We start from the raw sequence: 22,083 nt of genomic DNA on the forward strand, positions 1-22,083 counted from the left end.
TTAAGTCTACAAAGGAAATCAGGCACTGTACTTTTTTGGTTCCTGAAGATTAAACATTAACAGATATGAACATTGTGCACAGATTAAACAGGTACACACAGTATGTAAGTCATGGTCTCAATAATAGTACAAACAAAGGACAAGTACAAAAAATGATGGACACTTGAAAGATTATAGAAAAAAGTAGGTAAACAATCTAATATGGAGAATATAAAGCAAAACCTGATCACCTGCTACGTGTGGTTTCAAAAATAAAAGCTGTGAACGAGCGCTGCTGTTAAAAATCTGTGAACATGATTGTATCTGACATGTTGAGAATATTTTTCAGAGCTCATACTCCAGTAGATGCTGCAGTGGTGGTTGCTGTCAGGTTGTTTGTCTGGCACTTACTGTGAGCACAGGCATGGACTGTAAGTTTGATACAATGGATTTAAAGGCTTCGTCAAAAAGAATCCTTTGGGAGAAGTCGCAGACATGGCGTCCATTCTTTATACTGTCAGTGGTTCAGATCTACAGAGAGTTTTATCATCGTTGTTTTGGTTGTTTTGGTTCACTCTCACCACTCTTGTCAGCACCATACTGGGGAGCTTTATCAATCCTGTACAGTGGGTGGACTTGTAGACAAATAAGAAGGTAACAACTAAATGGTGGACATGGTGGAGCATTTAGCAGCCAGTTATTTGTCTCAGGAGTTGATAGCAGAGCTAAAGATGAATATTGGACTTTGATTCATCAGGTGGCCAAATAAGTAGCTGGTTGCCAAAGGTGATAATATGTCAGTGTTGTGTTTACAGTTTGTGGCTGCTGCCCCAAGTGGCCAAAAAAGAAACAACCTCACACAGACAACAAAAAGATAAATTAATGTTATGATAAGACGCTGTCTCTGCAGGTCATAAAATTGTAGATTAGTGTATATATTACAAATAAATCAGTAGAAATGAAAAACAGCTCCTGTAACATATGACCTATTTTCCATTGGTCAATATTAATCACACCGGCTGGCCCTTATCCTAAAAAGACTTGCTGTATAATTCTTTCTATTTTTAGGTTCAGGTCTGTCTGGGCTCAATATCCTTTAAAGACTCCTCTGTAAAGTGCGAGTGAGCGATCTCCATGCCAAGTCACATCTCGGGGACGGGATCAGAGTCATGTCAGGGGGAAAGAGGAGGAGAGAGAACATTTGTAGACATGCAGTAAATCTCTTTATAGTTGTATAAGAGTATCTAAGAGGATTAATGCGGCAGACTTCCGTAATGTAATCTACTCCTTTATTTAACACCCTTGCCACATTCATTGAATCAAAGCATCCATCTGTCTGGAGTGTGTTTGGTAATGTCTGCCAGACTTGTACGATAATAATAGCAACAAAAGTAAAGTATTATAAATGAATTACCTTCAAAGTACAACAGAAAGTTAATCCAAACCATCACAAAAATAACCACCTGACACAGTTTCTTCGTAATACATTCATTATCCTGCAATGCTTCTGCAAATATTGTGTCAAGGAAGTGCACACTCCTTTGACAGGCAGAGGGTAAAAACCCTCCAAGATTCAAGAGTAAGTGAAGTGAAACCAATGAGGAAGTGCCTACAAACTGCAAATGTCCACTTGAGGCTGGCTACAGAGGCAGGACAGCCAACATGGTGGAGGCCAGGGGTGACGTCACGCATATGCTGTCAGTGGATTAGCTGAAGGGGACCTTTAATGTTCAGAAAGATATCCATCTAACAGTGGGTTGGCTCATGACGTTGACAAAGTCACTTCTGAGATTACTGTGGGCTTGATGAAATCCTGGATTGGTGACCATTACGTGGCAGAGCACGACATCGGTACCGCTTCTTAAAGAAACATATATTTTCAACACAAGCAGCTTTAAATGCACGTGTATGTGTGAGTGTTTAGGATTGAAAGAAAGAGATGAAGACAAATATAGAGAGTGTGTGTGTGTGTGTGGATATGATTGTTGGTTAAGACCCAGCTGTGATGCTCTGAGGGCAGCAGCCTGCAGGAGCCTCTGGGATACAGTGCAGCAGCAGGGTGACAAAAGACACTTTAATGATCTCCTCAGGTGTCGAGTCACCAGCTGCTCACCCACCTTTCTGCCACCCATGGGTTACAAAGGGTCTGACAAACTGCTCTAACTGGTGACTGACAGCTGTGTCATGACAGCTGGGAGATTTTTTTCTATTGTGGTCAAAGTTTAAAAAAAAAAGTTTTTGATTGACTTTAACTCGTCGTGTTTTATTGCGTCTTTTCTTCTCAGGCACAATTTCAGCGTGGTTAATATTCTCAGAGGGAAAACTAATTCAGCCAACCTCACGGAAAGGTCGCCTCTGCTGAGATTCTCTCAAGATGACAGGTGAGTAAATCCCTCAGATTATAAATCTGATGTGGTATCCAATATTCATCAACTGAGACAGTGTGAAATAAATAAATAAATGAACGTGTAAAATCTAGAAATTATGTATCTAAAGCAGTTTTACAGGTTGTCATTTAAACCTGTAACATCATTGTACAACCCTTCTTACATTGGTTCACTTGAACACGTGTAATGAAATTGTGATTATAGACTGCTCATCTTTTATCGACATGTTTTTTTTTTTTATCGACATTTTTCAATTTCAGAGCTTACATCCACAGCTGGTGTCCTTAAAATCCCAATGTTTTTATTTCTTTCACCGGAGATATACTAGTCGTTGCTCAGATGACTGACAGTGATTATTATTTTCCAGTATAACCTACATGACCCTACATGACCCAAGCTTTGTTGGAGGGGAAGAACCCTGGGACAACAGCGGCCTGGATCTGGAGAAGAGGTATCGACTGGGCAGCGAGGTCACCAGCTTGTCCCTGTCCCGCTCCAGCTCCTCGGAGAAGAACGACCCTCTGGACAACCTCAACCTCAGCTTCAGACTCACCAGCAGTATGAGGTGAGACACCCTCATGCTGTCGGTAGGAAACTATGACTGACTGGAATATTTTATATACTGGTGGTTTTTCCTTTCAACCATTAGTATGAAACTATGTCTACTTGCAATCATGACTGAGTTTTAACCAGTCTAAAGAGTGATTTCCCCTTTGAGTGCTTCATTTGAACAGAATTATTTCTTACACTGATAGATCACTGTGTCTCAAACTATGGTACCACTGGTGGTACTGTATGTGACCTCCCTGTAGTGGTACTACTTTATTTTACGTCAGTCATAATGATGGTACTTTAAAAGCCTGATGATTTCTGAGGTGGTACACAGTGTAAAAGGTTTGAGAAACAGTGCCGTAGATTACTCTTGTAACCCCTTGTGTGGGGGTCCTGACCTCTAGGTTGGAAACCACTGCTACACAGTCCATTATCATACCGTACATTGTTCTGTTTCTTTCTATTGACGATCTACTTTTTCTCGTCTTTTCAGATGCTGCTTCAGATACGCCAAAATTGCCACGATGTTTACCATCGTCGTTCTCTGCAGTGTAAGTACTGTACATGTTTCCCTCCAAGATAACAATCGGTGAAGGACAAACAACAAATAACAGCATGGCTGTGTCTTCAAATATACATCTACCTTACGTCATAATGTCACTAATGAGACATTAAAAAGTTAAATTATTTGTGGTTTTATATGTTTTTAACAGTTCATCCATTCTCCTGGTCCCTCTCTGTAGCTACCTTGTCTAGTTTGATAGCAACCTCACTGTGAACGCACAAATAGCTGTTTTTATAATCAATATTTATGTGTTAATTAGTGGACTCTGAAGTGCTGGATAAATATATTAAGCTTAGAGATAGCTAGGCTAGTTGTTATCTCCTTGCTTTCAATCTTTAGGCTAGCCGAGCTCCTGGCTTTGGCTTCATACTTCACACACAGCTGGAATCTAAGCGTAATTCCCAAAATGTTGAACTATTCCTCTAATTGCTGGTCCTATTAATGAGATTAAGCTGAGTCTAATTGGGCAGAAGGCATGGAAATATCCTAGATTTGAGTAAACTCTGCTTCTGGTGCACACAGCTCACTAACAACGCTGAATTTATGTGAAATCACACACAACAGTCGACTGCTACATCATTTCTCATATCTTCTCAGCATCTCGTGTAAATTGTATGTTTATTCTGGTTTCAGTTATTCTTCAGCATGTATCCAGATCGAGACAACCCCTGGAGGATGTTGGCAGTCTCTTCAACAGACAGTTTCTGTATCCTTTCCTTCCGCGTCGCTGTCGAAGCACGTTGGTATTTTATGTTATGTTCTGAAATAAGAAACAAATAAAAGTGCATTTTCATCTGGCTTTAATCAGATTGAATGCTGCAGGAGAACATAAGAGGGAGATAAGAGGGAGTGGTAGCAATCCTGGTCCCTGCTGCTATGTTTCAGTGTGTACTTCAGTCTGTGAGTCACATATACAAGGGCGGAGGATCCTATTGTCTTTATCATGCTCTGAAAATGACTGAAGAGGAACGCCGCACACTTTACGAGATTACTTTTCCTTATAGAGCCTTTAATCAGTTTCAAAATGTAATCTCCAAAAAGCAGAAGAAAAAAAAAACTCAATTGAAAAGAAATAGTCGCCTGCAAAACATTTAATACCGGCCTCCTTTCAAATACACATTCAACATGTGTTTTCACTTGACGGTACGTGTCGTACAGCGATGAACTTGACAGATTTTCGAGACAACGCTTTGCTGAAGCTCCAGGTTGGAGGGCCTTTCACAGGAGGGATGATCGACCTCACCAACCAGGAGTACATCCTGATCCAGGTGGAGCAGACCGAGCAGGCGGGACAACGGAGGAGGAGGACGCAACAGGTGTGTGCTGCATTGTGCTTCATTTGCTGGATCATCTGTGAAATATTGAGTATGGAAAGGTGAATAATCATTTATCTTCTGCTGTTTGTGAACAGGTGATCCATAATTGGACCATTCCTCTGCATGGTGAACGGAGTGACCAGATACTGATGACTAAAACATTCGAGATGCTCAGCAGGTACTCAGAGAACACTGAATGACACTGCGCAGATTGAGTTTAACATGCGTGTTTGCTTCTATGTCGGGTCACTTAAGGGACTGTGTACAGTAACTCCACTGGTCCAATGAAATAACAGCTAACAGATTCCATACATTTTCTATCCATGTTATCTTTGTAACATCGACTTCTTTACAAACTCAAATAACCAGAAAAATAATATCAACAACCCAATGAAACCTGTTTCTGGGACAAAACAGACTGAATGAATGTTATTAGACTGAAGGGAGGGTGCAGAAAATGGATCGCGCTATGCAGGGCATTGCTTTAACCTCCCTTCACACTCCAGTAACTTTCATACAGCCCTTAATGAGTAGTAGGCGCACAAAAACATGAACACCTGTACAGTATAGTGCAATCCGATGTTAAACACCAGCTCTTTGAGGCTTGTTATATAGTTTTTAAGTAGACGTTTTACAGTTATAATTTACTTTATTTATATTATTTATGTTCCTTTATACAGAAGAGTAACACGTATAAACATTACAGCACCTTCACCAGCAGATTCAATGATTATGAGCATCATTTGTTTAAGTAGGATCAGGTGCAAAAAGAAAGACATCAAACTCAGACTCATATTATAAAAAGAATCAATATTATGTGAAAAAACAGATTCATTTGTCACATAAAAATCTTTTTGTAGCTCCATAAAATAGGTGGATTTATGCCACATAACATCAAATATTGATCCATTATTATTGAAAGTGTTTTCTTGGACAGCTTCATAAAATATTTTAAAGTCTTCCTGCTGTTTTGAGTTCAGTTTTTGGACTGATGATATTCAGTAAAAACAAAAACATGCACGTCATACTGTGCTGCTTCCTTTTCCCGCACAGTGACCCCATCGTCATCACGGTTCAGGCCTTCCTGCAGGATAATGAGGTGGTACCGTTATCCATGACCCACCAGTCTCTCTACGTCAATGTGGAGACACAGGTGGCCATCGCTGGAATCATCCTGACTGGGGTCTATGTTCTCATCATCTTCGAGGTAAATGGCCTGTGATGTTTTTCAGTGCAGTATCTGCTGCCTTTTTGGAAGCAATCAGAGGAAGCTTGAATTTTATCCATAACTAATATACTGTAAATGTAACATCCGCACAGCTGTTTGCATTTTGCCTCATTAGATCTCTCTTGAGCAGTTGAGTTCAGGCTTTTCTTGATTGATGGATTTCCTTCCAGCTCCATCAGCCGTCACATTTAACAAGAACACATCAGGACTTTGCCTGACCGTAATAATGGAACACACCTGTGTGCTGTAGGTGTGCTAAGGCTTTAAATGGGTCATACTAATTCAAAATACTAGTGAGTAATATTTAATAGATGTATCACTACTTAAAACATTGACATTTAATTTGTAGTTTCTTAGTTGTTTTATAAGTAAAATTAAATAATATTCAAATGCACCTTGTTTTTGACATAATGCTTATTTATAGAAATTTCTATATAGAGCAGGTCTAGACTCTTTAAACTAAACTATTAAGAGGAGACACCTAACAGTTGCCACTGTCGCCAAGGTCATGGTCCGGCAGTCTAGGCCTATATATATAACTAAGGACGATGCTGTGAATCGATTTGGGTTGTCTATTGTCTACTGGTTGTCTAAACAATCAGCAATTAACCGGCTTCATTGATGCTGGCGCTCACTCAGTCTCATTCACTGCCCATGTCTCTAGACCACTGCTGTCTCACTCTCGGACACAAACCAAATTAATCTTCTTTGTGTCACTATTTTCTAAATTGTGAGTCAGACTCAGATTTAGAAGCTGGGTACATGAAATAAATAATGCCAGAACACAACAGGTAGAGTATCCGAGTTTAGTCCATGAATCCACCTGGATAGTCTCAGTTTCAGAGACGTTTCAGGTTCTGATCCCCCTTATTAACATAAACAATCATTGATTGATTATTAATCAGTCCATAGTTCATTTTGCATATATTCTGTGTCATTACTTTGATGTGTTCCTCACTAGCCTCTCACTTTATACATACATACTGTGGATATACAGCTCATGTGTAATTTTCATTCATTTCCAGTCAGTGTTTGGTTTTAATTAGACAGGCTAATCTCCCCGAGCTTGACAAGGTGTGAACTCACTAAGCTGTGCTGGCTGTGGGGCAATACCATGGTGTGAATGTCAACAGCAGGCTGTGAGAGATGACAGCAAAGTTACACTCTGCACACACACACACACTCGTGTGTCATCCCTGTCACTGACAGGTCCGCTCGCAGAGGCTGTAATTGAAAGTGCGAGGGATTGTCTCGAAAGTAGAAGAGCATATACAGTGCATGGCTATTCAGACATCAGCGAGATGTCATCTGACTTCAGCTCTGTCAGATTTCCATTTGTGAATGTCTCACTCCTCTGCAGACACTTAAACTTTAGTTTAATGGGGGATCACGTAAGCTTTCTCTCACATACAGGATATTGTGATTTTCTGTGGTCAAAAAAAGGGAGCAGCTAAAACGCACTGCCCCACTCAAATAAATGGAAAGATCTGTGTTTATAACTGGATTTTGTCTGAATGTGCCCTAAACATGACAAGAAAAAGACAATGAATATTATATGGAAGTCATTTAATCTTCCATGTAGGTCAAGACAAAACGCAGAGGTCCCAGTTTCTCTTGAATACACTGAATATACATAAACTGACCAACTTTTCTGCAATTTATTGAGATGGTTTGAATGTCAGAGGAGCAGCTCTCATGTCTGATAATACATCCATGCTCATCACAATTTTCTTTTTAATAATGGGATGCATCATACATGAGAGGAGTGATGGAGCCGGGTGGAGGAGGGCGGCTATAAACAGCATCATGGAGTCACATCATTTCTCCTTGAATTTCTGCATTTCTTGATGTTTTTTACAGAAGAAAATGACAATCATAGATCTAATGGGACACTCAGCCTCAGCAAGATTTTTTGACTCATCATTTCCTGTCTGACTTATTTTGAGAATTACAGTCCACAGATTGAGATGCAGTGCACGTCATGTTTATTTAAGTTTATTTAGGAACAGATTAAAATAAAATAAAATAAAACATCAGCATGAGTGACAGTGTACTGCAAAAACATGTAAAATTTTAAAAACTTTGCAGGAATGTCTCCAGTCACCGTGCTCATGTGACATTTATGGCATTTCATTTACTAGAAGATAATTTCTGATTTCTCTTGTACGTAAATGGAAGAAAAATGCCATAATGTGACTTATGTGCCTGTTATTTAGTGTTGTATTGTTTGTTGTTTTCTTATTCCGAGGCATTAAGCGTAAGTGTTTGGTGAATCTCTTGAATTTTCAGATTGTGCACCGCACTCTGGCAGCCATGCTGGGATCATTGGCAGCATTAGCAGCTCTGGCTATCATCGGTGATGTAAGTCTTTATTTTTTTTTACCTTTAACTCCTTGCTATGGCTCCTTGGTGATCAGTATTCCTCATAAAATTACATAAAATCTTTCATTGGCTAAAATTTCAACAGCTTAACTCACCATCCACCAAAAAATGTAAATTACACAAAAGGGGGGAGCTCATATGGACTCGTCTCGTGACCTTAACTGAAGAATTTAAGATTGGTGGTGTTCATCATCAAACTGTGAGTGTAAGAAAATGGATGCATGTAAAAAAAAGAAAAGAAAAGATGATTCATCATCAAGGTGCGCAGGTAGGGCTTTTATTAATTCCTATAATCCAAAGGTCAGGAATGTGTCAACTCGGAAAACATAGTTTTCAAACACAGGTGTAATTAATAACATTATTTACAGCTACGAGTCTGTGCAGCTCGCCGGGACACTTCAGTGAAACACAGCCCTCGTTAGTGTTATGACTTCCACCTGTGCTTTTCCTGCAGCAAGCAAGTGGAAATGTTTGCTGTGGAGACAAGACCGATAGCACCCAAAGGCAGGATCTGGGCCAGAGACGAGTTATAGCACTGCTCAAACACAGTGACAACAAATACATTTGTTAAACTTGCCAGGAAGTTTACCGTATACTGATAACTGATGCTGCTTTATTGTGTGATATATGTTAATAAATCTCAGTCAAATCTAATCAATGTCTTTGTCTCCTCCACAGCGGCCCAGTCTAGTTACTGTGGTGGAGTGGATCGACTACGAGACACTGGCTCTTCTGTTTGGCATGGTTAGAAGTCAAACATGTTTGTTAATTTACTCTGTCGGACAGTCGGGCTAGTAAAGCATTCCTTTATTTTCTGTCACTGTCACCGTCTGACATCTTCACTTCACTTTCTGTCCGTTTCTGTGGAGTCGACAATGTAAAATCTAGTCTCCATGGAAACAAACATTCATGAGTATGCCCAAAAAACAAGACTGGATTTTATTTGACACGTTGTAACTTTACATCACATCACATCACAAAATATTCATTATTCACATAGAAGATGGATGAAAAATAAATTTCATATTGATGCATGACCACAGATGGTAGCTTCTTTTGGTTGGACAACTTCCACTGTCAACAGCTGCCACAGAAATTCTCAGTCTGAGGAATATAGCAGAGCTAAAGGCAGTACATGTCAAAGATACCATATATTTATATGTGCCACAATTCACTTTATACAAAGAAGTTTTGAACTGTTTATGTATGATAAACAGTTTGGAGTTTCTTACCTTCAGACTGTTTTTTGGCCTTAGCACTCATTTTGCTGTCATGCCATGATGGGTCTAATAATAAAGTAAACAACCTGAAAGTGGAGCACAGCGGAGAGATTTGTCTTACTGACCACAGTCTCTTACGTGAGCACCATCTTGTTGTCTGTGGCAACTATTTTCAGGGTGACATATAATCCTGTTACATAATAGAAAATGGTTGTTTTTTTGTTTTTTGTTTTTTAAAGAAATGTGTCCTGTTTTCTTCCAGATGGTGCTGGTGGCCATTTTTTCAGAGACTGGCTTCTTTGATTATTGTGCTGTGAAGGTGAGCGATGATGATAATGATGTGTCCCAGTACTAGACACAGAAAACAACAAAATCATTGCAATAAGTGGAGACAGTCTGACATTTTGTGCACGAAGGTATACAGCACCATAAACAGTAATTGTAGATTTTTATTTAATAGTAACTTACCATATGGATGTTGAGTTAAATCTATGAAAATAGCTGCTGGTATTTTAAAGTTGTCTCAAAGGTGGTGAGTTATTTCTGGTCCAGGGTTTCTACTCACAAAATATCGTAGAAATTATATATTTTATGCATAACTACGTTTTTATTAGTGTATAAGTATTATTATGTTTTTGTTACCTTACGGCAAAGCTCCACCAGGCACGCCTCTATTTTGGTCTGTTCTCCATGCGACTTTAAACTCCACCAGGAGCGTTTCAGAAGCATTTTCAGACTTTGTTAACTTGCTCAGATTTAATCATTTCTTTTTATGATTTATGTGTTTCTTAATATGTAAATATGCTACATAGTTAAATTGTTTCCATTTTTGCTGTTTTTGAAGTTTGCACCAGTTGTTTTATTTTGAAAATCGACTGCATTCTCTATGAATTTTCTGTGTCTGACTTACGACCAGCTCGATCTGCTCTGTGCAGATTGACACAAGACCAAAACAACAACCAAAAAAAACAGCCGTGGCTTCTTGCCGTAGCAGGAAGCTGCTTCTGAAGGGTCGCAATCCGCAAAGACAGCGCGAGTTGTGTCTTCATACATTTCAGGACTTTAAGTTAGGTTAAGGTTAAGCCAGATTCTATTGGCACTATACCACAGATCTACACAGATTCTCACGTTAGTCTGTTGCTCTACAGTAAAAGATAAGACCTCCATCCTCTCTGCACAAGGTCACAGTTCCCTCCCATCAGAGAGAGGCAGCTCTGGGGCGCTCAGTTTTAATCCTGAATATTCTGCATAGATGGTGAACGAGGGTGAGTGCCTTTGTCCTTCAGGTACAGTAGCACTCAAACCAGGGGAACAGAGGGATCAAGCAGGCTCATGAATTTTAAGTGCGAGTTGGAGAGGGCAGGCACTCCAAATTAAAATACCTTCCCCGAGAACAGCTGAGCAGCTCTGACACATCGTACTATTACAGACAAAAGATGGCCATCTTGAACCACTCCCACGGGGGAAAAGGCTGGCATTAAAGATGAGTGTGAATCTGTGTGAATTTCAATATTAGTGGCTATTTTTGGAATCTTGAGTACCCCCTCTAGTGCTACTTCTCGTAATGGAAATGTAAGAATTAAAGGACTCATTTATGATGTTTCACTATTATATTCTTGAAGCTCTTGACAGGCTAAAACACATCTCCATGTCAGAACTTACTCTGAGTGAATCAAGACGTACACTTGATTGGTTGCAGAGTGCCATTAACACTGAATCATTATCATATTACTTCTCCCTTTGCAGGCTTACCAATTATCCAGAGGACGAGTGTGGCCAATGATCATCATCCTCTGTCTCATCGCCGCCATTCTCTCCGCTTTTCTGGACAATGTGACCACGATGATGCTTTTCACCCCTGTCACCATAAGGTGCAGTATAGCCATTTATAATGTCCCAGTACCTAACACTGGGTGAAATGGACCCACATTTATGTGATGTGTTACCTGCTGAGCAGTTTACTCATCTGACACTAATTTGTGTTTAAAAGTTCTTTGCATTTAATTGGTGATTTGTGTCCACGTCACGACCTCTTTACTGAAAACATTACAATCCTAAAAAACAGAACTACTACACGGAGGCTACAATTTACTTTAGTGCGGTGTCTTACAAATTAGCCGTGTGTGTGCCGCCCTCTATCCCTTATTGTTAGTGCCTCTATTTTCCGTCCTTGAATTGAGCCCACACAATAAACCATTATTAAGTTCTCAAAATTGAGAAGGTCAGAGTATAGATTATGTTAGACTTGACTGAAATTAGAGTGGATATCCTGCACAGCCACGATGTTGAAGGACCAATGCTTTTTTTTTTTAATCTTCCAATTTCCTTTTTATGTTCCTGTATTTATTTTTCCCCACTTGTCCCAATATAATCGGGGCTAAAGGGCTTTTCTGTCTCTATCTGATTTTGCAGGTTGTGTGAGGTGCTTAATCTAGACCCCAGACATGTCCTGATTGCAGAAGTAATCTTCACCAACATCGGAGGGGCTGCCACAGCTGTCGGAGATCCACCCAATGTGATTATAGTATCAAATCAGGACCTGCGCAAAGAAGTAGGCACTTTCACAGCTTTTTCTGCCTAAACTTGCACTAATATACGGTTACAGATCTGCTCGGTGTAATCTGACAGATGAAAAGGACGCTCAGTAAAGCAAACATAATGCTCTTCATGACTTAGAATAATAAGATGAAGGGGTCATTGCTGTTTGAGTCGTACAGATGGTACAGTAACCCCTTTATTGATCTTTTTTTGTGTTGATATGCTCGAAGTTGTTTTAAATTCAGGCAGCAATATTAGTCTGATTCACAGACTTTGTGGCTTAATTACAATCGAGTGTCATTGGGAGATTTTGAAACAAGGTCACTGTCTTAATGAAAAGATGAATTATTCAGACTTTTCCCTCTTAAGTTTTTGTGTTTGCACTGATGAAGTTACTGTGTTTGTATTGATCGATTGCCATCAGCTTTTTTTGACAGCCTGGTTGGCACTTAAATGTTGTGAAAATCTCACTTCATGACAAGGTGTTTGGTTAATTATGAAAGGAGCATCTATTACTGTCATTACAGGGCAGTAATTGAACACTGTGAACAGAGCCGGCAGTTATTAATCCAAACAACTCTGCTGCGACAGACAGGGACAACAGCACCACTTAAGAGTTATTTTGATAGTAACGTTAAATCAAATGACTCCCTGTAATGTGAAAGGGATTCTGATGCTGCCAGTGCAACTAAAATTCAACATCCAACTCTGAAGCTTAACACAGCTTTTAGTTTTTGACATAGATTTTGTTTAACAGGTGGCAATAACGTTGTAATATATCTATTGTTGTTAGTCTTTCCGCCCTCTAGGGGTCAAAAAATGCAGCATCGACGTATAACAATCCATTACATTCCCTCTACAAAGAATGGACAAACCAAACACTGGCTACAGATAGTGCGACCGTAGCTTCTCCTACATGCTTTGAAGGGGAGTGGTTGCAATCTGCAAACTCACCTCAAGATGCAGCTGAATCCTACACACCGATCCGATTTAAGAAATCTCAGACTGTTGCCACCCAAAGGTTTCTGAAGAGCCATTGCTGTATCCGGGCTAAATGATGCTTGGTTACTCAAGCATCATTTAGCCGGCACCCATGTGTCAATCCTTCTGCATAACTTTAAACCTTAATATAATTTCAACAGGTGAGTTCTATAAAAACTCATATTTTAACATGGGGACATATGGAGACATGCTCCGTAGCCAGCCTCGAGTGGCTGTTCGAGGAACTGCACTTCCACATAAGCTGAATTGAACAGCCATAGAGGTTTAGCCACATTTACTTTGTCTGCTGTTTATTTAAACAGACATTGCAAGCAATTCAAATATCACTGTTGTAGGATTAAATCTTTTCAAGGACAAAGATACTTTTTGATTTATATTTGTTGTGACATTTTAGTTGGTTTCTTGGCCATGTACTCAGATTGCTCTTTCGGGAATGTGCAATTATAAAATACTCAGGATTTCTGTCTCCTTTCTTGCCTGTCATGGGTAAGTGTAATAAGATACTTACCAAGATACTTTACACTACAAATTAATAGCACTTACTGTCTTCATATTCCTCATATAGGCTCTGATATTCATGACCTAATATAGACTTTACAGTGCACACACATTTAGTCTACATACAGACATTTGCAAGTATTTTATGGGAATGCACTCAGGGTAAATTTAATCATCTGTGTTTGCTGTGTTGCACAATCTCTCTACGTATTTATACAATCATGAGTCATGACCCTTATTTATGTTGATGTGCAGGTGATGAATGGAGATGTAGTGGCAGTGAAACCAATTTATATGTTTGCTGCTGCCGTCATAAATCACGGGAATTAAAAATGTCAAAACGGTGGAGAAAGTGTTACATACTGTCGCTGTAGCTGTCTTTCTATAGCCAAACGTTGCACCATGTTTTACTTCTAATCATGAATATTGTCATGTCATACAGCTTGTACAGTCGTTATAAGCTCCCAGTGTTAGGACACATTGGAGACCCTCTCTGTAGGATTAGTGTCTGATTAAACTTGAAGGAGAGACCAGAGCTTCACCTCTGATGCAACAGTGTGTGAGACCATGTAACTGAACGCCCATCTCGTTTCCCGTCGTCGATGACGTACATCAAACTCAGTTGAGACCTTTGTGACAATCTGTGTCTTTGTACCAAAAGGCTGAGGATGATAAACGATGTTTCCCATGTCTAGAACATATTTTGAAATATAATCGTCTCTTCCTAAACTGAGTCCTTCTCTTCTCTGAGCCATGTTGTCTTTATTTATCTATTGTACGGATTGTGACAAAGGTGATGTCAGTGAACGGCAGCAAGAACATTTCACTGAGTTAATCAGAGCAGCCTGATGCCGTCTGAAAAGGGCAATGACTTGTAGGCTCTTCTCATAACCTTCACTCTTCTTATACTCTGAGGGGCATAATGCTACATCACTAGAAGAGATGACATTTTCCCAGCTGCTTGATGTGGCATCTGTTCGCTACGCCTGACATTTTAGCCTTTGTGGGTAGAAGCAGTATGTGGTCTCCTTCGGTATACAGTAGCTCCTACAGCATCCGGGCTCCCGTGGCCCGCTGTCCGGTTTGTCTTGGCTCGGTTTCCCAGGTGACAGAACCATGGGGACGCAGCATCAGCAGCAGCAGCAAGCTCATTCAGTCATGTCTGGCCTCTGATAAGGACAGCTTGTGTGTGCATGCACGGTTTGCTTGACTGTTTGTTTGTTTGCATGCTCGCTTGTTTGTGTCGAGGGGATTTTCGGGAGAAATCCAGAGATAGAAAGAATGGCACAGCTGCGAAGTGTGTGTTTAGGGCGATTCTGCCCCTCATCAGAGTGTCCTTGTATTCGACTTGTTATAGAGTAAGATAGCATGGTGCATACAAAATCTCAACCTGCTTTTGGTATAATTTTATTGAGGGACACTGGTCAATCTCCTTGCCAAATGGATCTCCTCCAACCAGTCAGGAGAGTCGTTGACACTGGCTCTGATATATGGACACAGCAGCTCACAGGTTTTCTGCTGCAAATAGACACATTACAGCAGCAAAACTTAGATTCTTTAGTGGCTACTGAGCCACTGGAATGACTGGAAACAGATATAAGAGTCTCTAGTTTCCAGAAAGACTTTTCATTTATAGAAGGCTTGCATGAGCGTCCCAGCAGACTGAGAGAGAGCAGGTTAGTCAGATCTGTACTGTAAGAGCGAGGCGGGGAGGTGACGTAGTGATGTTATTAGATATTATGACGTGAAGGGGAACCTTTGCATTTAATCTGCTGCACATTTAATGAAACACTTGCCACAGGCTTCATGCTCAAAAACTATCTTCATCTGTGTCATATGCTGGTTTATCCTGCTGCATGTTTCATCCTATCACCCCTCCTCTCCTCCTTCTGTCTTTTTGTTGCAACTTGAAATTACAAATCCTGTAGAGGTCACTATTAACCAGTTTTATCACTATTCTTCATACTGTGCAAGTCTAAGGAATACAGACAGTATAAATCACTCACAGGGCTTTATTTAGAGGCTATGTTATTCGCATGATGTCATACAAGGACACATTTCCATGGAAATATTTGATGATAATGATTCTCTGGGAACAATTATCTCTCACTTTTGAGGACAGCCTCAGCTGGGGGCTGCTATTTCTTACTCATGCAGGAAGTAAGACGTGCTCCACGTGAAGCTAGAGCTCGGGTGGACGTGGAAAAAACCTCAAGGAACCAATTATCATCACTCTTTTGTGTGCAATGATCAATTTCGTGTCATTTTCCTGAGGCTACTTTCATATATTGCTACTTATTATAATGCTATTGTGTATATATCTTAACAGTATTCTTCGTCAGACATAGAGAACTGTAATTATATTAATGACTGCTTTACTGTGATATAATAAATATGTAGATTAGAGGTTACACCTGCACCTGCTTACATCCTTTTCCTTAGTCTCGGAAAATGAACCTCATTCCTGAACCTGCTTTCTCAGAGGACCACATGACTTGTCTTACTTTGTGTCGGCGCTCTACAAATCACTGCGTACAGTTTTTTCCCCTTATCAAAACTGACGCCAAGACAGTAATGCTTATATCTGAATGAAATCTGAGAGCATTTTTTTTAAAAGACTGTTGTCTAACACATCATAATTCTTTGTCTTGCAGGGGATTGATTTCGCCAGTTTCACAGGATACATGTTCCTTGGAATATGCCTCGTCCTTTTCACCTCATTTCCTTTCCTGCGGATGCTCTACTGGAACAAAAAACTCTACAACAAAGAGTCCATTGAAATAGTTGGTGAGTTCAAATAAAAACACGTCTTCTCCCAAATCATTTTCTTCGCAGACGATGATTTGTTTGAAGCCATGAATGGTGAGGCTGAACAGTGGAGTTATCATGTTGTCATTGAGCTGAATTGTAAATAGCTCTGCATCTGGCACAATCTAAAATCAATTACGACGGCTTTTGATTATTATCATGAAGTGTATTAACTCAATGCACACACTATAGCTACATGCTACATCTATTCACCTTCTCGGGCGATGCAGTGACCTCAAAGAAACTTAATTAACCCGGCATTATGGCCTCAGCCCTCAAACTCCCACACATGATGTATGGCGCCCTCTGAATTGAAGACTTTCCCCGCTCTGTCTCAGGTGATTTCCACAGTATTGCATTCTCATTTTCCCTCTGTCTCAGGTGATTTCCACAGTATTGCATTCTCATTTTCCTCGTCTGAGGGCCAGGTCATCTCAGATAAAACACCTCTGGATTATACGGCGTGCTAGTTAATAAAAGAGAAAATCTCTCTGGTCATGATGGATTAGCTCAGATGTTAACGATTTAAGTTTATAACTAGGTTTACAGCTGCTTTTAGGAGGACCAGTTTTCGTGGTTTCAAATTAGTTTAATTAATGTACTCATGGTGATAGGTGAAGTTCAGCCTCATTTACCAGGATGGAACACTTTCACCTTTTGCCTCTTTGAGCTGCTGGGCTCCGTCGAGAGTCTGATGACCCAAGTCTGGAAAAAAAACATTTACTCTGAAGTTCAGCTGTTCACTTTGACTAGTTGGAAGTAAACTCTCTTCCAGAGAGTAGCACAATTGTGCTATTGTATAAAATGCTCAGCTTATCTACACAGTTCTTTCATACATCTCCTTAATTATCCATTAACAGAGGAAACAATTATTTGGTTATGGAATTACACTGTCCAAAGGTAAGATCATTTACTAAGAATAGAAACTACAGGCTGTGTTTAGTTTGGATTGTAACTGTGCCCTCCATCCTAGCATCTATTCGCTGCTACTCTAGATCTTTGCATACGAGACCTCGGGGATGTAGATAATGGACAAACGAATAGAATTGGAATATTTGTGTGAGATTGTTTGCAATTCTTCCAGAAACACAGTCAACCCTTATCAGTGTTTACCCACAAGCCGATAGTAGTCCCCCCCCCTCTGAGAGAAAAAAACCCAGTAGGTGATCATTAAAACAGAGACCACCAAGCTTCTCAGTCGTCGTCACCAAGCTCCCATTTAAGGAGCGAGGAAGACCGGCTGTTTGGAGCTGTACTGTCACACTGAGCCCTGGGCGGATTGAGGGAAGCCACTGCTGATCACCGCCGCGATTGGTCAATGCAGGCCTGGATAGCTCATCTGTAAATCCCACCCTGTGGAGCTCCCGCTTCTCCTGCCAACCTGGCCAACTTAGGAGAAGCATGCAGCTAAATCAGCTCAGAAGCCCCTGCCACGACTGGTAATTGCGAAGATTCGCTTACAGGAATGTTTTTTTCCAGTGCCAGTTAGATCCTATTAAGGTCACCTAGCAACCGTCCTGAGAAAGGATGGCACCTACTGATATCTACACGGGCGTCCGGCTCCCTCGTGCTGTATCTCTGCTTCAACACTGGCTGTTCCTGAGCTGGTCAATGTGTTCATCGCCTGGCTGCATTAGTCCCGCTATGGGGGCTCACAGCATATTGACCGAAAACATCTTTATATCTTCTCAGTCGGCCTCAGCTGTAGGAACTATTATCACCCAAACACCAACACACACGCACACTACAAACATGCTACATATGGCTTCTAACTAAGCTTCACTGCTGTAATGACTGTGAATCCATGTGTTTGACATACATGCTTTTGTCCTGTTCCTCCAGAGCTCAAGCATGAGATCTTGGTTTGGAGGCAGACGGCTCAGCGTATTAACCCTGCCAGCAGAGAGGAGACAGCTGTGAAATGCCTCCTGATGCAAAAAGTGCTCAACCTGGAAAGTCTGCTCCGCAAGATGATGAAAACCTTCCAAAGGTTAAAAAACAGGCGCTGAAAACAGAAGATATGAGTTATTGTTAAGAAGGAAATACACAATAAAGACATGTTTAGCACATATTTTGTGAATGGGACAAAGAATTTGGCATTTATCACAATATTGTTACTGATTTTTGGACAGAGGCTTCTAATTTATGCCTATTAATGCAGATTTAGTTGCTTAAACCACAACATTACACTGAGCATTTTGAATATCTGTTTGAGGAAGAAGGGGGAAAAAAACATGGAAGTCCAAGAATAGTTTCTATTTTTGTCCCTTTGTCCAAGATGTTTTCCAGACAGGCATAGCAATTATTGCACAATACAATCTGATGACACAACATCCAGTGAAATATAGGTTTATTTCTGTTTAACGCTCAGAGAAATGAAACTTAAAAGAGACTAAAATGTTGCTCTCTCGTTGACAGACAAATTTCTCAAGAGGATAAGAACTGGGAGCAAAACATTCAAGAATTGCAAAAGAAGGTAAGCTTTCATACTTCACCTCAGACAGATTCCTTACCCACCGTGACTGCGGTGCATCGATGTTATCTCAATAATGAACTTGAAACTTCAGTCGTGCGATAAAAGAATACGTCTTTCTCCTCCACAGCACAGAATAACCGACAAGGTTCTCTTGGTGAAATGCGTGTCCGTCCTTGCCGTGGTGATCTTCATGTTCTTTGTCAACTCCTTCGTCCCCAGCATTCATCTCGATCTCGGTAAGTGCAGCACTGCCTCATTATTGCGCTGCTTTCACAGGCCTCACTGCGTGCTTATGGGTTCTGTCATGTAATTATGAAAACACAGCTTCCTGTGTCCTCGCATTTGAAATGAGCCAAAATAATGGGCTGACTAGCAAATGCAACCAACAAATTACATGGATACTGAGCTGCATTTAGACCCATCACATTACATCTATTCATGCGCTGCGCTTTCAAATCTGTGTTAAACAATAATGTTCCGGTAAATCTACAACCGGCACTTTCATACAATAGTTGTGTTATAAATCATGTTTTTGAAGAGTTTCTCTGCAAAGATAGGAACCAGTAATACTGACACAAACAACAGAGAGTACATAAACAAGTTCAATCACTGAAGCTACTAAACTCGATATTTTTAGAACAACAACGCATCAAATTGGCCCCACAACTCACTCACTCATTAACATACCTTTTAGCATTTTTTTTTTACAATAAAAAGTCTCTAAAAATCACTGAAGAAGCAAATTTTTATTTCCGTAGCTGATGGCGACCAAAAGCTAAAAGACAATCTGGAATATTATTAATTCTGTTCATCAGGTGGCCAGAAACAACTTCAGTTTCAGTTTAATTTGTCGTATGGTTAACACCGCATCAACAGTACAGTACAATGAAAGAGAACAGTTTGTCATTTCAATTTAAAAAATGATAATATATCAGTGTTTGTTGTGTTTATGGTTGCCCCCCCGTTTCCCAAATAATCAGTTAATGCAGATTTCGTAACGTATTTACTAAATGTGGTTGTAGAAACCATCCATGTGTCGCAGTTCAAAAACACAGAAATCCAAATGCACAACTCAAAGGCAAAAATTCTAAATATTCAAGGATTCAAGGTTAAAGACTGGAGCTGGAGAGAGAGGCTGGGCCTGAAATAACAGGCAGCAGGGTGAAAACATGAATCAGTTACAAGGCAGAATGAATGTTACCAAAATCCTGACACCATGGCTTTATACTGGCTTCAGTATTTGTGACCAATCTTAATGGTCCAGTGCATTCAATGGCAAATCCATTAACAGAAATTTAAAATATTTGTTGTGGCACTGAGCGACTGGATGTTTCCAGCTGGCTGGTGTAAACACGACTTCAGCGCTACCGCCTGGAGAATAGGAAGTCCTCTAAATCTGCTCGCTTGCATATTTCGGGCATGTTAGCAGATCTGGACATGTGGGTTAGGTTGAGGGTTATATCTTGTCTGTCTGACGCTTCTGACTGTGATGTCTCTGATGTGTGCTCAGTGGACGACCTTAACAGCATCTCATTAGTGCTAACACTATCCCTAAATGAAGATGGCTGTATGCAAATACACCCTGTCATCTCTCCCCTCTCTGCTGAGGCCACTCAGTCACCAAACATGCTCAGTTAATTACAGGAGCTGCTCAGGTTACCTCTGTGTGACATTTATTAAATGGGAATGACCCCACAGCAGCGTGTTTTCTGTCCCCGTGGAGGGATAGGCGCCTATCCAAACATGACTCTCATTAATGCATACAGGTCACACTCAGGGTTGACGACTGCAGTCTATTCATTCACATGTTTTCAAAATTGGGCCTCATTAAAATTTCATTAACTTCACACAGTAAGATTTAATTTCAGCCTGATTATTGCCTGGTCATTTGATCCCTTTAATGTATCTGTGGTTATGTGAGTTACATCTGAGGTTTGGATGAAACTTTATTGATCCATATGGCAGAAATCAGGAGACTTTAGTTATGAAAGTTTTGCTTGAAAACACAGATCACTAAACAAACACTGAAGGTTTTCAGATATGTTGCTTACAAGTGGCAACACTATGTGAGTGTGAAGGGAAGCCAGTGCAGAAGTGCAAAAAACTGCAGTTCTTAAAGTGTCCACTTGAGGCTGGCTACAGAACGAGTCAGTCTCCATAAGTCCCCATGTTAAAATGTCCAACTTCACAGCAGAAATAAACATGTTTACAGCCTGGTACAAAAAACAGTTTTGGTCTTTATAGCTAATTTCCCCGTTCATGAAAACTGTACTGAGGGTGAATTTATATAGAACTTACCTGTTCAAATTATATTAAGGTTTAAAGTTGCATAATTAACAGTGTGGCCGCTTTGATTAACAGTAAAGTTGCATAATTAACAGTGTGGCCGCTTTGATTAACAGGTAGATGCCATTACAGATGGCTTGTTTGAGCAACCAGGCTTCATTCAGCTCCACCCGCGATCCACGTTTTTGCTGTATTTTGCAAAGATGGTGGTGGCCAGAGCCACCACAGAAATCGATAGGCCATCGATAGGACCAGAGTTTTGCTTATTTAGTCAAGTCTTTGTCAAGGCAAAAGGATACCTGAAGCTGATGCTGATGAGTGTACAAGATACTCAAGCCATAGCACAAATTTCTTTTATCTTTTGGCTTTGGCCTTGTGTTCATTTACTTTGTTTTGTCTACCTTATGGAGAACTTTGCTGAGACATTTTTCACAGCACACCTCTTGTCTCAGACACTGTTGTCTTGCTCATGATAGATGAGTCTATCATGATCTGCTCAGACTTGCCTAAAAGCTCTTTTTAATTGCTCCTGGGTGCAGCCATGGGAAACATCAGTATAGTGAGGAAATCAAAAGTGTCATATTTCGTCTGGATTTTTTTTTACATCTGTTGCTCGAAAGCATCACAGAACTTTATGTTTACTGGGTCCCTTACTCTGGACTGTCTACTTGTGTTTGCAACCTGCAAGATAATACTATATATTTGCTAGATGGCACATGCATTCCAATGCAATTTACACGTGAATTTCGCCCACTAAATGACGGTGAGGTGACTGAACTCTAATGGGTTTATTAGCTGAGAGCTAGCCTTTAACGTAAGAAGGAAAACATGGCATTTTATCCACAG

General features: G+C 40.3%; 1 protein-coding gene across 1 annotated transcript in view; it reads left to right on the top strand.

Annotated features, from left to right (window-relative positions):
* The window catches only part of oca2 (oculocutaneous albinism II), a 43,322-nt gene that overhangs the window by 2,872 nt on the left and 18,367 nt on the right, over positions 1-22,083 (top strand). Inside the window, exons 3-18 of the mRNA XM_027289898.1 lie at positions 2,265-2,360; positions 2,734-2,931; positions 3,412-3,469; positions 4,117-4,189; positions 4,642-4,799; positions 4,895-4,977; positions 5,853-6,006; positions 8,317-8,388; positions 9,088-9,153; positions 9,892-9,948; positions 11,376-11,500; positions 12,042-12,180; positions 16,322-16,454; positions 18,318-18,465; positions 18,894-18,951; positions 19,079-19,187. Of these exons, the coding sequence (XP_027145699.1) occupies positions 2,265-2,360; positions 2,734-2,931; positions 3,412-3,469; positions 4,117-4,189; positions 4,642-4,799; positions 4,895-4,977; positions 5,853-6,006; positions 8,317-8,388; positions 9,088-9,153; positions 9,892-9,948; positions 11,376-11,500; positions 12,042-12,180; positions 16,322-16,454; positions 18,318-18,465; positions 18,894-18,951; positions 19,079-19,187 (1,727 nt within the window). The remainder of the gene's footprint in view (positions 1-2,264; positions 2,361-2,733; positions 2,932-3,411; positions 3,470-4,116; positions 4,190-4,641; positions 4,800-4,894; positions 4,978-5,852; positions 6,007-8,316; positions 8,389-9,087; positions 9,154-9,891; positions 9,949-11,375; positions 11,501-12,041; positions 12,181-16,321; positions 16,455-18,317; positions 18,466-18,893; positions 18,952-19,078; positions 19,188-22,083) is intronic.

Source organism: Larimichthys crocea, chromosome XVII (assembly GCF_000972845.2).
Source record: "Larimichthys crocea isolate SSNF chromosome XVII, L_crocea_2.0, whole genome shotgun sequence".
NCBI classification, from domain to species: Eukaryota; Metazoa; Chordata; class Actinopteri; family Sciaenidae; genus Larimichthys; species Larimichthys crocea.